This window comes from Haliaeetus albicilla, chromosome 1, assembly GCF_947461875.1.
Source record: "Haliaeetus albicilla chromosome 1, bHalAlb1.1, whole genome shotgun sequence".
NCBI lineage: Eukaryota > Metazoa > Chordata > Aves > Accipitriformes > Accipitridae > Haliaeetus > Haliaeetus albicilla.
In genome coordinates this window covers 54,530,867-54,545,347 of record NC_091483.1, presented here as the reverse complement: position 1 = coordinate 54,545,347, position 14,481 = coordinate 54,530,867, and the positions used below count along the sequence as shown (strand labels likewise).

The 14,481-nt window shown below is 41.3% G+C and overlaps 1 protein-coding gene across 1 annotated transcript in view; it reads left to right on the top strand.

Annotated features, from left to right (window-relative positions):
• KIT (KIT proto-oncogene, receptor tyrosine kinase) overlaps nucleotides 1-14,481 on the top strand; it is a 59,760-nt gene that overhangs the window by 41,259 nt on the left and 4,020 nt on the right. Inside the window, exons 10-19 of the mRNA XM_069790070.1 lie at nucleotides 741-847; nucleotides 940-1,066; nucleotides 1,326-1,430; nucleotides 1,518-1,628; nucleotides 3,293-3,443; nucleotides 5,830-5,918; nucleotides 6,266-6,393; nucleotides 9,675-9,797; nucleotides 13,940-14,051; nucleotides 14,149-14,248. Of these exons, the coding sequence (XP_069646171.1) occupies nucleotides 741-847; nucleotides 940-1,066; nucleotides 1,326-1,430; nucleotides 1,518-1,628; nucleotides 3,293-3,443; nucleotides 5,830-5,918; nucleotides 6,266-6,393; nucleotides 9,675-9,797; nucleotides 13,940-14,051; nucleotides 14,149-14,248 (1,153 nt within the window). The remainder of the gene's footprint in view (nucleotides 1-740; nucleotides 848-939; nucleotides 1,067-1,325; nucleotides 1,431-1,517; nucleotides 1,629-3,292; nucleotides 3,444-5,829; nucleotides 5,919-6,265; nucleotides 6,394-9,674; nucleotides 9,798-13,939; nucleotides 14,052-14,148; nucleotides 14,249-14,481) is intronic.

Here is a 14,481-nt window from a genome sequence, read left to right as displayed (position 1 = left end):
TTTTTTCTAGGAAAGACTGCTTTTTTTTAATTTTTTTACAATGTCTCAGGAAATATGCGGTCCCGAACTTGCCTAGAGCCTAAGGGCCCTGCTGTTGTAAAAGAAGTAACAACAACATACTGTAAAAGGGCTTACGAGTTTTATAGCAGTATTTGTGGGTTTGTGGGGGGAAAAAAGCACTAGAACATAGATGCCTCGAAATGTGTTTGTAAATCTGTGCCCTTCTTTGAAAATCAAATGTTCTGCTGCTGCTTTTTTCTCTGTTACACCCGGATATAACATATAAACAAATAAGCCAGGTTTGGGGCAGATGGGTTTTACTGGAATGGTATTCCTTTGCTACTCAGCATAACCTCTACTTGTAAAGACTGTGCTGTAGAGATCATACTTGGGGGGAGGGGGGGAGAAAAGAAGTTAGGACTTCAGAAAAAGGCTTCTTTCTTTAACCTAACTTGACTGAGATCATGCAAACCCCTTGCATTAATTGATCTTGGCGTCACGCCTCCAGAATTGATGAAACTGAGACTCCCAAGGCAACAAACTGGATGGTTTCTGTGCCAGCTCTGTCCCCCACAGCTCATTCAGGAAAGCCATTCTGATGTACCTGGAGCACATCTGGGAAAGTCAAAACCCCAAACCGTCTTTCACAAGGAAGAACCAAGGAAAGGTTTTCACCTACGTCTTTTTAAGATAGTTTGCTTGTTCAGTATTTAAGCAGAATTTTCTTTGTTTCTTTCCAGAACAAATCCGTACCCATACCCTTTTCACCCCTTTACTAATTGCGTTTGGAGTCGCTGCAGGACTGTTGTGCATCATAGTCATGATCCTCGTGTACATACATTTGCAGGTAAAATCAGAAGCCCCTTTGCCTGGGTTAGGAAAGCCTGTGAGCTGCCTGTGGAGGCTTCGGTAGTGACAGCCATTCCCTTTCTTTTCCAGAAACCCAAATATGAAGTTCAATGGAAAGTTGTTGAAGAAATAAATGGAAACAACTATGTTTACATAGACCCGACACAACTTCCTTATGATCACAAATGGGAATTTCCTAGAAACCGGTTGAGTTTTGGTTAGTTTAGATTTATTTAACTTCATCTGCAAGGTGAAACCTTCAGGTCTCAGATGAGACTTTGGTCAAACACAGCAGTGTTTTGTCAAAAACATGTTGTGCAATAATGCAAATAGTGATAATTGCTCATACTTACCTTGGGACAAAAAGCAAGCAGGCATATCTACAATAGCTTCCTTGATATCATAAAATAAAATGTTGAACTCTTCAGGAAGAAGTGCTCCAAGTCGTTACAGACTATATTGTTTTGCTTTACTAGGTAAAACCCTTGGTGCTGGAGCTTTTGGAAAAGTTGTTGAAGCCACTGCTTATGGTCTGTTTAAATCTGATGCTGCTATGACAGTAGCAGTAAAGATGTTGAAAAGTAAGTTGCTCTAATATACTGTACAATTTTTTCTTACTTCCTTCTGGTCGGTGTGTTACGTACTGAACATTGTGCTTTGCCTTGCAGCAAGTGCCCATTTAACAGAAAGAGAAGCCTTGATGTCAGAGCTTAAAGTGCTGAGTTACCTTGGAAACCACATTAATATCGTGAATCTGCTTGGAGCTTGCACTATTGGAGGTGGGGTTATCAATAGATTATTGATTATTTCTGTTCCTTTTGTGTTGCCAGAAGGAGGAACCTTGTGAAGAAGTATCCAGTGCTGCTAAAAATAGAAATCTTAAATACATTTCTTGCTTATGCAGGTTGCAGATCATCATGAATATCACCTGTGAATTACTGAAACTAGATTTTAGGCTTATCCTAAAAGCAGTAAGGAGACCCCTGTAGCTGCAGCTAAACAGGAAGGTTGCTGTCGTTCTCTTTCATGTGAGCCATTGTGCACTTTCTTCTTGAGAGATGACAAAAAATGAGTTTTTTCCTCAACCACACTTTCTCACGAATGAGAAAAGATACGTGAACTGGCTCCTTGTTGGTATCCAAGGTGAAGTCAACAGGCCTGTCTTGTATAGTCTTCCAGCCTTCTGTTTAAACTGTAAATGTATCTGGTAAGGCACCACTGAATTTACAAATTCTAAGCAGCAGAAAGTTGAGAAAAAGGATTTTCCAAATAAACTATTGCACAACCAAAGTGTTTCACATTTAATATTAACTTAATAAGTTTGTGTTCATACATAGTAAAAGCTACAAAACAGCTGAAGCGTCAATGCAGAAAGTTACAGACCTGTATTTTTAATTTATGTGCATTTTAATATGAAAGATGGTGTTGCTTCTTACACAAATATTTGCTCTTTTAAGTTTTTGCTTCATTTTTCAAAGAAAAGGAGCTTGTAAAAATTCATAGTTTTAGACAGAGGCAAAACATTTCTGGCTTTCACATTTAATGATTTAAAAATAGGATGAAACAGTTTTGTTTAAGCAGTCAACAAAGTAGACTTACTGGCCTGAATGCATGACTGTGTCACAGCGGAAAAAATGTGGCATCTGTAAGAAAATCCCACCACAAACACTGCTTTTGCTATTACAAAAGCTATAATTTTTAACTGCAGAAAAATGGAAATAAACTAGTGAGGTTAGGAAACGGTGGTACAGAATAACCTTACAGATGAAATAACACGCAGTGCAATTACATATTCAAGGGCCATAGCTGGAGTCATTCACTCAGAAAACATATATTTGATCTATAAACATCCGTGCTGGAGATGACTTGATTCTCCTTTCCGATTTCATTTTAATATTCTGAAGACCTTGTGCAATGTAGTTTTCTGTCGCAGCAGGCTGTTCTGTTTGAATGATTTTTCCTATTATACTGCAGAATATAACACTCTACATCATTTCCAAAACATTACTGAAGGAGTGTGAAGCTCTACTGTAAACAGAAGTGAATCAAAAGGATTAATGTTTGAAGCTTGAATTACTCTAACGTTTGGAACAAATAACTTCCTTCAGGAAGTGAGCAAAATCAAACAGAAGTGTCTGGCCAGAAACATTATCACGTGAAGAAAGAGAAAAAGACTTATTTGTTTAATTTTTGTACAATGCAATGCTATTGAGGCAGGGAAAATTAATTGGGAGTGACACAGCTTTATCTGGACCATAGTTGCTGATCTGTGAAAGGGAAGATGCTGGGTTACTTTTCTGTAACTTTTCAAGTCTAGACAGTGATAGGCAGTATGATTTTTAATAGCCCAGCCTGTGTGCTTGGCTGAGTGCTGTCTTTATGTAAGGTTTTCTGCTTTAAAAACAATACTCACCTGCTTTCTAAACCTCACATACAACTACAGGTCCCACTCTGGTGATTACAGAATATTGCTGCTATGGTGATCTTTTAAATTTTCTGAGACGGAAACGTGATTCATTTATTTGTCCAAAACATGAAGAACATGCAGAAACAGCAGTTTACGAGAACCTTTTGCATCAGGCAGAGCCTGCGGCGTAAGTATGACCTGCTGAAATTACTTGTGTTTTTAGAAGATCGGGAAGGAGGAGATATCAAAGTTTATTAGGGATAAGCGATCTGGAGAAACCTTTCATGCAGCAGGCTTTGAAAATTCTTTGCTGTGCAAGGAAACAATTTAATTAAAGAGACGATTTGTACAGTGGGTGGTTTATTCTAACACAGCACTATTGCTTGTATACACTCTCTGTTTTACTTCTTTATCAAATTTCCTGTAGTTATTTCATGCAACTCCTTGGCTCCAATCTTTGTACGTATTTGTGTTTATCGTTCCTGTTAAACATTGGCAGTGCTCATTTAGCAGCTTGAATGACAATTCCCCCAGTGTTGGGGTGTTAATACTCTGAGCTCCTCTAAGTTCCTGCCTTCAGAAATGACTTCTTAGAAAATCAGTCCAGCACCTTACAATATCACAGGCAAGCTGCCACCGATAGCTCGCTAAATTTTGTGATGACACGACCCATGTCACGATTCTGAGATTGCTCTTGTACTTAGGTTTTTTTAAGTTACTTCATCTGTATATTTTTAACCGCTCTGTTTTAGATACCAGCCCAGAGCTCTTTCCAAGTACGTTTCCAAGCAGATTTCCTGCTCGCTCCTTCCCTTTGCGAAGTGAGGGAGACATAGCTTACCAAAACGTAGGGCCTGTTACAATACCTGCCCATTTTTATTAGTAGTCTGTTTATTGCCCCAGTGGGCCCATTACTTTGTGTTAGCAGACACAAAAGAACTGGGCAGGCCCTTAGGAGGTGGTAAAGTCCTATGTCCCAGCAGGACATAGTACTGGTGAAACTGTTTGTGCCGTGGTAATATACGGATAGCTGGTGACGCCCCAGAGAGGTTGGGACCACTGAGGTGATGAACACAAAGCTATGATTTGCTATTGGAGGTGTGCCCTCTTTTCAGTGAAGGAATCTCACTGTTTGAGCACATTTTGTGAATTGAGGTATTAATGACAGAGTATTTACCAAATTCTCATATTGGTATTTAGTGCAAAGTTGCAGCTGCTAAATGTGTGTCGTGGTTAAACCCCCGCCATCAACTAAGCACCCTGCAGCTGCTCCCTCACTTTCCGCCCACCCAGTGGGATGGGAGAGAGAATCAGGGAAAAAAAACCAACAAAACCTCATGGGTTGAAACAAAGTCAGTTTAATAGGACAGAAAAGAAGAAAATAATAATTATAATAATAGTAATAATAGAATGACAGTAATGATAATAAAAGAATTGGAATATACAAAAAGCACAATGCAATTGCTCGCCACTCGCTGACTGATGCCCAGTTAGTTCCCGAGCAGAGATCCACCCCCCCCCCGGCCAACTCCCCCCAGTTTATATGCTAGACCTGCCATCACATGGTATGGAATACCCCTTTGGCCAGTTTGGGTCAGCTGTCCTGGCTGTGTCCCCTCCTGACTTCTTGTGCCCCTCCAGCCTTCCTGCTGGCTGGGCATGAGAAGCTGAAGAATCCTTGACTCTAGTCTAAACACTACTGAGCAACAACTGAAAACATCAGTGTTATCAACATTCTTCTCATACTGAACCCAAAACATAACACTATACCAGCTACTAGGAAGACAATTAACCCTGTCCTAGCTGAAACCAGGACAATGCGTCAGATGTGTTTCTGGTGGTGACTAAAGCTATTGGTGATCTCATTACTCCTTTCCATGTTAGCTGTGTGGCTGTATTTATTGTTCATAAGCTAAACAGATATTTCGGGTTAAGGAAGGGCTATGTATATGAGTTCTAATGGCAATGACATGAAAAATGCCAGAGTATATCCATCATTTCTAAAGGTGCCTAACTGTATATTTATAAACCATATAGTATGAAAATCTGTACATCTGAATTATATATAGCAATAAGAAAACTTAACCTTAAAAAATGTAGCAGATGCCTGTCCCAAGCCTTGGCTGATTCTTTGAAATACATACAAATCCCCTATGGAACTTGGGAATCTCTGAATTTAACATTTGTTACCATTTGTCTTCTGCATTTCAACTGAGTTGCTGAAATATTCTGGTAGAAGTTGGCCTAAGCAGAAGAAGGAAGCACTAGCAGATCCTGTGAGACATCTGGATGTTAATTTATAGAGAGTGAAGTCTGTATAAACAGTATATGTATGAACGGTTTTGTTTGCTCACCTGAGCCAAACTCCAAACTTTGAGACGTATCATCAGCTGTACTGACAAACCTCTCTTTCTGCACAGGCCTTTCTTCATCTTTTTTACACACCCATGAGTTTCCAATCTACTGATCATTTGTAAAGCGTTATATTCAGGAGGTTGGTTGGCTTTTTGTTTGGATGGCTTTTGAGATCTTTTTCATTAAACTATGTTTCATTTCATCTGCTGCCTGTACAGTGATGTTGCCAATGAGTACATGGACATGAAACCAGGAGTGTCGTATGCAGTCCCACCAAAAGCTGATAAAAAACGACCAGTGAAATCTGGTGAGTACAGTGACAAGGAATTCTGTTTGCTGTGGGAGTGCAGAGAGAGTGGCTTCATGGATTTTTTCAATTTTATCACACTTTTGCCTCATGGATGGGGACAATTAAAACTCATTACTAGATGTGGGAAGGCTTGAGAAATAACAATATGCTAAATTACAGTGTCTTGTATTTCTCCACACTTAAATGGAGTACCAGGATTATTTTTTGCTTTTTGGTGATGGCTATTTACATGACTCTAGTCTGGTACTTACCCAGATCACTGTTTTGTTTAATGTTAAGATAGCTCTCTTTCTAAATGATTACACTTGCTCCACTCAAAGGCTGTTGGTGTTTGTGTTGTGCAGGATCCTATACTGATCAGGATGTTACCCTTTCTATGTCAGAAGATGATGAACTTGCTCTAGATGTTGAAGATCTACTAAGCTTTTCTTACCAGGTGGCAAAAGGCATGAGCTTCCTTGCCTCCAAAAATGTAAGTTAAGAATTTTTCAGAGCTGGACAGAATCGGTAGATTTCTGATTTCCTTTAGCATCACTTTCAGTGTTTTAATATGATCCACATGTTCTTTCTGTGTTCTTTTCAACAAGCACTGCAAACTCATATGCTCCTTCTTGTACCTGAAGCTTTGGCTACTGTTGGAGTTCTGTACTGTGCTCATTGGCCAAAAGTGGCATTTTATATCCCATAAAACAGAATGTAGGGTGCACAGTAGTCAGTGTGAAGCAGTGCTATTGCATATCCACAGTTCAGGCTAGTAGAATCAGTGGCCTTGCTCATGAACAGAAACTAGTCATAGAAATGTCAAGAGAAGAGCCAGAGGAGAGGAATTGCAGTGAAGTATGTTTGCTGCACCCCGAGGCTGCACTGATTAATAATGTCATATGTTGGGAGATGGCAAGTGCAGTTGAACCCTGCCTAGCTTGGGTGGTGGCTCTTATGGGTTTGATCTCCAGCCATTCCTTTGTTTCCTGGAGCACACAGGTAGTTTCATCAGAACTCCTGATGGCTTTGGAGGCAGTAAAACCCATAGAAACCCCAAGGAGTTATTTCTTCAGTCTTCTCTGGTGTACAGGAATTAAATGGAATTCAGGAAAGAACTGGAAACCCAACATGTGGACACCTTCAAAAACAATTAAATCTCGAGAGTTTAGGATATATTCTCTGTGGCACTGCTGGAGAGTTTACAAACTAAAGAACAGTATGAAGACTGCTGCAAATCTATCTGTTTGCATGAGTTTTAAACAACGCTGCACTTGCTACTTCTCTCATGCAGAATACTGCCTTAAACAGGGGAGCTACCACATTGTATGCTTTTTTTTTAGCAGTATGGCTTAATGCACAGGCTATGTCTTGGTTTTTAATTTTCTGGAAAGATAAAATCAGCCTAGAGACCCACAAAGAATCTTTGTTGGCTACCCTGACCATAATAGACATTCCTCTGCGTTTCATAGGAGAGGTATTGCATAACAGAAAGGGATCTATAAAGAGTAGAAGTCTTAAGCACAGTGTAATTATGATCTTCCTATGGTTGTTCTTCCATTTTATTTGAAAAATGCCATTTAACATGTAAACATTGTAACTAATATAGACACAGGATAGTACAGGTGCACATTGGATAAAGCTCAAAACCAAACTTAGGCAATTTGAGGAAAATAAGGTAATCCTGGGATCCTGTGTTAGTATTGAGAAATGTGGCTCTAATTCTGCTCCAAAGAAAGTCCACATTAAAACTTGCACTTGTTTTTTTTCCCCACTGTTCCTCCTTCCAAAGCCCTTAGTTTATTTTTCATCTATCAACAGCTTTAAAACAGGCCTGACAGGCAAACACATTATATTACAGATTGTAATGGTTTTCACCAGGCTCCTGGATCCTTCACTATTGAGGACATCCAGTGCTTAGCACACATATTCTTTATTTCTTCTTGATTGAGGACATCCAGTGCTTAGCACACATATTCTTTATTTCTTCTTATTTTCCTATAGAGTAGCCCCAGGATTCACTATGCATTGTTCCCAGTGACTGTTTTCTTTATAGCCTTTCCATTGATAAAAACAGACACGGTGACATTGAGTATCAAAGGCAATAACGAATGTAACACCACCTCACTGTGAGATTGGGAAGTAATGTGCAGTATCGCTTTGGCAGTGCAGAATTAACGGCTTTGTCACAGAGTTAAATTGCACTGCACTAACACATTACTGTGCTCGGTCCCCTTTGGTCATTGCGTACATACATGCTTTTCGGTCCAACTAGTAAATGCAGAGTAGTGTGGGCTGATGGATAAGATGCTTCACATTGCCTCATACCCTTGGGGAGGGAGGGTCGGTCCACACAGACCAGCAGTGCAGAGTCCCCAGCTGCTCTTCTGCAACTTGTGTATCAAGGCTCAGAAGCATAAAAGTGCCTCTGTGTAGGAGTCAAGATAGGAGCCTGTCCTGGGGGGATAGTTCCCTTATTAAGCACACGGTGCCTTAATCACAAGACAGGACTTCCTCCCATGGACAAAGTCTTTATTCAATGCAAACTGCACTGATTCTGGAGGAACAAGGCAGAGACATGCTGAATGCTTGGCCGTTCCTTCACTTTACTGCTTCAGTACAGTAATTTTCATATGCAAAGTGAAGAATGTGTTGGATTGGGAGGTGAAGGAGAGTCCTCTGACATAGTAATTGTCATTAAAAATAGTTCCTCGTGTAAGCATGCAAAAGGGACAGAGATTAAGTTGCTTATGCAACTTGCAGTTATCATTTCCTGAGTTTGATTTGCATAATTCTTGATATTTTAAGTCATTTTTTGAAGGGAACTCATAAAGTTTTGTATTTCAAGGCAAAAAAATGAAGATAAAATTGAACTGTCTTCAGCTATTTTTTGGAAAGCTGTGGCCTGCATACTATATACCATCAGTAAAGTGGGAGCTCAATGCTCTCCTTTCCAGATGGAAAAAGAGATCATTTTGTTAGAGAACTACCTCCATTCTCTAACAAATGCACATGGGCTCCACGGTTGCATACAAAGAAAATGCAACCGCTGGGAAACTCAGGCACCCTTCTGGAGCTGCAGTTACAAAGACATACACACTTCTGAAGTGAAAACTGCAGTATAAGCTAGCTAGGTCACTAAATGCTCGCCTATTCATTGAAAGATACTGGCACGTGAAAATTTCCACAATCTTCAAATACTTAGGCCTACTTATAAAACTCTCCTAGGTACTTAATAATTCAAGTCTTCCAGAGGAGTATTTTTGAAATAGGATTCAGTTTCCTGACTTCTGTGCTTTGAAGTTGTTACCATAATTTTCCCTATTTTCAGCTTTTCAACACTTTCCCCTCAAACGCAATAGCTACTTCATAAAAGGTTGGAATTATTTTAGAAACAAACCACATTTTCTTCTTATGTGTCCTGTGTTAGGAAACAAGCCAGTGATTTTTTGATAAAAAGTCAGAGAAAAAGTACATTAAACTTTAACTGCAAACATGAAACACTAGAAAATTCAGCATGACTACAAGTGGTCTTTTAGAAAAGAAATGCATAGACAAGCTTAACTGTGTGGATCAATGTCATGATAGCAAAGACACTACACCAGAATGTTTAATCATCTGAGTAAGCTTATCAACACCTGGCTTCATTATGACTTTCAGCTTGCCATAAAATGCATAATGCAGTAAGTTATATAGCTAAGTAAACATGTAACCAAGCAACAGCCTGTTCAGGATATTATAAAATAGCTTTGTTTGTTTGTCTTTGTTATTTAGTGCATTCATAGGGATCTGGCCGCAAGAAATATTCTTCTCACTCATGGTCGAATAACAAAAATCTGTGACTTTGGCCTGGCAAGAGATATAAGGAATGACTCAAATTATGTGGTCAAAGGAAACGTAAGTATATATGATATTTTATCCACCTGTTTTAAGTTAGGGGAATTCCTGTTGTCTTGACGTGGAAAGAAAAGTTTTTCTTAGTTAGGCAGAAACCTAGGTTTCCCAATTCTGATATATATGCATGCTGGTCAAGAACATTAGGAGGAGCGATTCCTGATGTAGATGTGTATGCTGATAAAAACCCTTGGTATATACATGTTGTTACACTGGAAAAAACGTGCTGGTATCTGAATGTATGTTGTAGTGGAAGAGATGTTTTTGCTGCACCAATGTAACTCCCAGTCTTTCTGTTGTATCTGAACGTACTAAAAGTTACAGCTCTCTGAGTAGTTGCAAGTTTTGCCATTGGAATATTCTGGTAGCCCTATCCTAAGTATAAATATTTTGAAACTTTTTCTCTGGGCATTGCTATATTTGTCCATTACTGAAATAGTTTATTTTAAAAATATATACATAATCAGGGGTTTGCATCCTGTTCTTTGCTATAAAGCATCACTCAGACAGTGGAAACTGGATCCTGAAGTGTAAATTTATTGATTGGGGCATAGTGGGAGGCAAAAAAGCCCTGGTTTTCTCTGATTCCATATACAGACTTTAACCTTGTATATGTAACAAATACAGCCTTAACTTGCAGCTATAGTTCAAACCCTGTAACAGGGTTGGAACAAGACACTATATTTTGATGAGAAGAGTTTAAAACCTCCCATGTAGAAGAGTATCAATCACACTAGTACCTACTAAATCACACTAGTACCTGCTAGACCTCTGGAGGGGTACAAAGACACTTTGAAGTGATGCAGATTACCTTGGCAGCACTCGAAGTCCCCTTTAAAGTGCTAGTACAGTAAAAGGAGCCCTACTACAAAAGAAAATCAAGCTTGTCTGTGGTTAAGCTGGAGAAGTGTGCCACGAAGTATAGGTATTTTGCACCTCAAACTGATTTGCACTGCCTGGATTGGTGTTTTAAATCTGTGTCAGTAATGTGCAGCAAGCCACTGCCTTCAGAGTACACACGCTTTCACTTGCGCCATTTTTCAAAGGAGAGAAGATCATGTTGAACAAGGCAGCCCTCCTCCCCAGCCCAGCTGAGTGCTCCATGGTCAGGGGCTGGTTGTTAGTTAGGGACTTGACAACACATGAACTGAAGCTTGCCCATCCTGGCTTTGGGCAAACTTGGCTAAGAGAGAAAATCCCACACCTGATCATTTCTCACCAAAGTGGTTTGCCACACTCGGTTAACCTCAGCCAGTCCATGGCACCTCAGGTATCTGAGATATCTCTGCTGCTCTGCTGTCACCCAGCAGCCTCTGATGTCCCAGGTACCTACAGCATCCCCATTTTAGGCTACGGGAGAGATGGGTTTATTGGTTGTCTTCAAAAACAACGTTGCTACCAGCCACTGGGTGCCTAGAAGTTGAGGTTAGGGAACAATAGGAGCTGAAACAATTCAGGAATGGCTGTCCTGGCAAGATGTTGAGTGCCATTTAGTGTAAGAAAGCTGCTTTCAGGCTCAAGGTCAGGTCAGGAGCTGCTTGATCATTCAAGGCTCCTGGGAGTGGGAAGTGCAGACCAGCAGCTTAGGAGGGAAGTGGGCAATAAGTAATTAAGTTTTACTTGTCTAGGCTACCCTTTAAGTTTCCTGAGTTGCCTGAGAATAGGATTTTATGTAGCCTGAAAGGGTCAGAGGAGGATAGGGTGCAGCTGCCTGGGGAGAGAGGAAGCAGTGGCTGCAGGAGGTGTTTAGTTGCATCTGGCCTGATCTTAAAGCAGATCAGGAGCGCTGGGGCATCGCTAGCCGTGGACGCTGCTGGGAGGCAGTGCTGCTGACAGCACATGGGGGCTTGGCCAAGAAGAGTGCTGTCTGTGTGGTTCAGGAAATAAACAACTCTGGTTGCCTCTCTGGTGAGCCAGCCCATGGCAAATGCTGCCTTTCCTCCACCTCATTTCTTTTTCTTTCCATTTACCTCCTTTTCTGTTGGGTCTCCTTTCCTTAGAAGACATCGAGGGTCTTCTCTATAGTATGGTTGAAGTATATCTTTGGCCACATCATTGCAAGACCACTTAAAAGGAAGAGGCCTGCTTTCCCCCACAGCAGGACAAATGCTTAGGACAGAAGCCCTTTCCTCTGCTCCAGTTAGCATTCCGAAGGGATGTCTGTCCCCACACAAACTTATGAAAAATCATAGTCATAGAATTGTTTAGGTTGGAAAAGATCTTTAAGATCATCAAGTCCAACCGTTAACCTAACACTGCCAAGTCCACCGCTAAACCATGTGCCTAAGCACCACATCTACATGTCTTTTAAATACCTCCAGGGATGGTGACTCAACCACTTCCCTGGTGTCCTGGTTTCATCTGGGATAGAGGTAATTGTCTTCCTAGTAGCTGGTATAGTGCTATGTTTTTCAGTTAGGTATGAGAAAAATGTTGATAACACACTGATGTTTTCAGTCGTTGCTAAGTCACGTTTAGATGAAGTCAAGGATTTTTCAGCTTCTCGTGCCCAGCCAGCAAGAAGACTGGAGGGGCACAAGAAGTCAGGAGGGGACACAGCCAAGACAGCTGACCCAAACTGGCCAAAGGGGTATTCCATACCATGGGACATCACGTCTAGTATATAAACTGGGGGAGTGGGGGCAGGGGGGATTGTCGCTTAGGGACTAACTGAGCCTCAGTCGGCAGGTGGTGAGCAATTGCATTGTGCATCATTGGTATATTCTAATACTTTTATTACTATTGTCATTTTATTAGTGTTATCATTATCATTATTATTTTCTTCTTTTCTGTTCTGTTAAACCATTCTTATCTCAACCTGCGAGTTTTACTTCTTTTCCCGATTTTCTCCCCCATCCCACTGGGTGGGGGGGGAAGTGAGTGAGTGGCTGCGTGGTGCTTAGTTGCTGGCTGGGGTTAAACCACGACACCTAGGCAATCTGTTCCAGTGCTTGACAACCCTTTTGGTGAAGAAATTTTTCCTAATATCCAATATAAACCTCCCCTGGCACAACCTCAGGCTGTTTCCTCTTGTCCTATCGCTTGTTACTTGGGAGAGGAGACTGACACCCACCTCACTACAACCTCCTTTCAGGTAGTTGTAGAGAGCGATAAGGTCTCCCCTCAGCCTCCTTTTCTCCAGGCTAAACAGCCCCAGTTCCCTCAGCCGCTCCTCATAAGACTTGTGCTCCAGGCCCCTCACCAGCTCCATTGTCCTTCTCTGGACATGCTCCAGCACCTCCATGTCTTTCCTGTAGTGAGGGGCCCAAAACTGAACACAGCACTCAAGGTGCGGCCTCACCAGTGCCCGGTACAGGGGGACAATCACCTCCCTGCTCCTGCTGGCCACACTATTTCTGATACAGGCCAGGATGCCGTTGGCCTTCTTGGCCACCTGGGCACACTGCTGGCTCGTATTCAGCCAGCTGTTGACCAACACGCCCGGGTCTTTCTCTGCCGGGCAGCTTTCCAGCCACTCTTCCCCAGCCTGTAGCGCTGCATGGGGTTGTTGTGACAGAAGTGCAGGACCCGGCACTTGGCCTCATTGAACCTCGTACAATTGCCCTCGGCCCATCAATCCAGCCTGTCCAGATCCCTCTGTAGAGCCTTCCTACCCTCGAGCAAATCAACACTCCCGCCCAAAATATGTATGTCAATATGTATTTCTTTCCTGTGAATTTTCCTTTTTTTTCTGGTACACTGAGAAGCTAAAGCAGATGTCTTAACTGTTGATTAAAGCATTGAACCATCTTGACTATGTGAATCTCATCTGTGTGCCTATGGTAGCAAGTCCACGGAAGTAGACTTGCATGTTTATGTAAGGAACCATGCCATGGTCATGTACATTATTTTGCTCTGACTTCCTGCCATCCCTTATAAACAAGACAGAAGGAATCACACAGTATACAGAAAATCAGAGTGCAAGGCACTGCACAAGTTTGGTAGACCCACAGAAAGATGGATCAGTAACCATGCAGCACTTGGAGACTCTAAAATGCCGAGATTTCCATTTTTGGTTGGATACTTCTATTTCTTGTTTTAACAAATATTTAAAGCACATAAGAAGTAGAAAAGGTTAATTTTATCTTGTAAATTTTGTATGCCTTATGTCCATTGTCTTAATTTGTTCTCTTTTCCCTGGAAAGGCTCGTCTTCCTGTGAAGTGGATGGCACCTGAAAGTATTTTCAATTGCGTCTACACCTTTGAGAGTGATGTCTGGTCTTATGGAATACTGCTTTGGGAGCTCTTTTCTTTAGGTAAGCTCCTTCAAGATCTGTACTTCAGAGGATTTCTGTTTCATCTTGGTTTTACTGCAGATGCAGAAATCATGTTGCTCGCATGCTCTTTCAACAGGAAGCAGCCCATATCCAGGGATGCCCGTGGACTCCAAGTTCTATAAAATGATCAAGGAGGGATACAGGATGTTCAGCCCTGAGTGTGCACCACCTGAAATGTAAGCGAGCAACAAGCACCTCTGATCACCAAACACCAGCAACGATGCAAAGGAAGGGAAGCTTCCATTCTTGCATTAGGGCTTATTGCACTGCCCCATTGTCTTTTTTTTAAGTTCTTTTCATGTTTTAAATAATTCATATACTCTAACTAGCAGAATACATGCCTGTGTTGTTACAAGCAATGAAATACACTCATGCCTTCTACCATCTGATCACTTTGTCGTGGCATCTG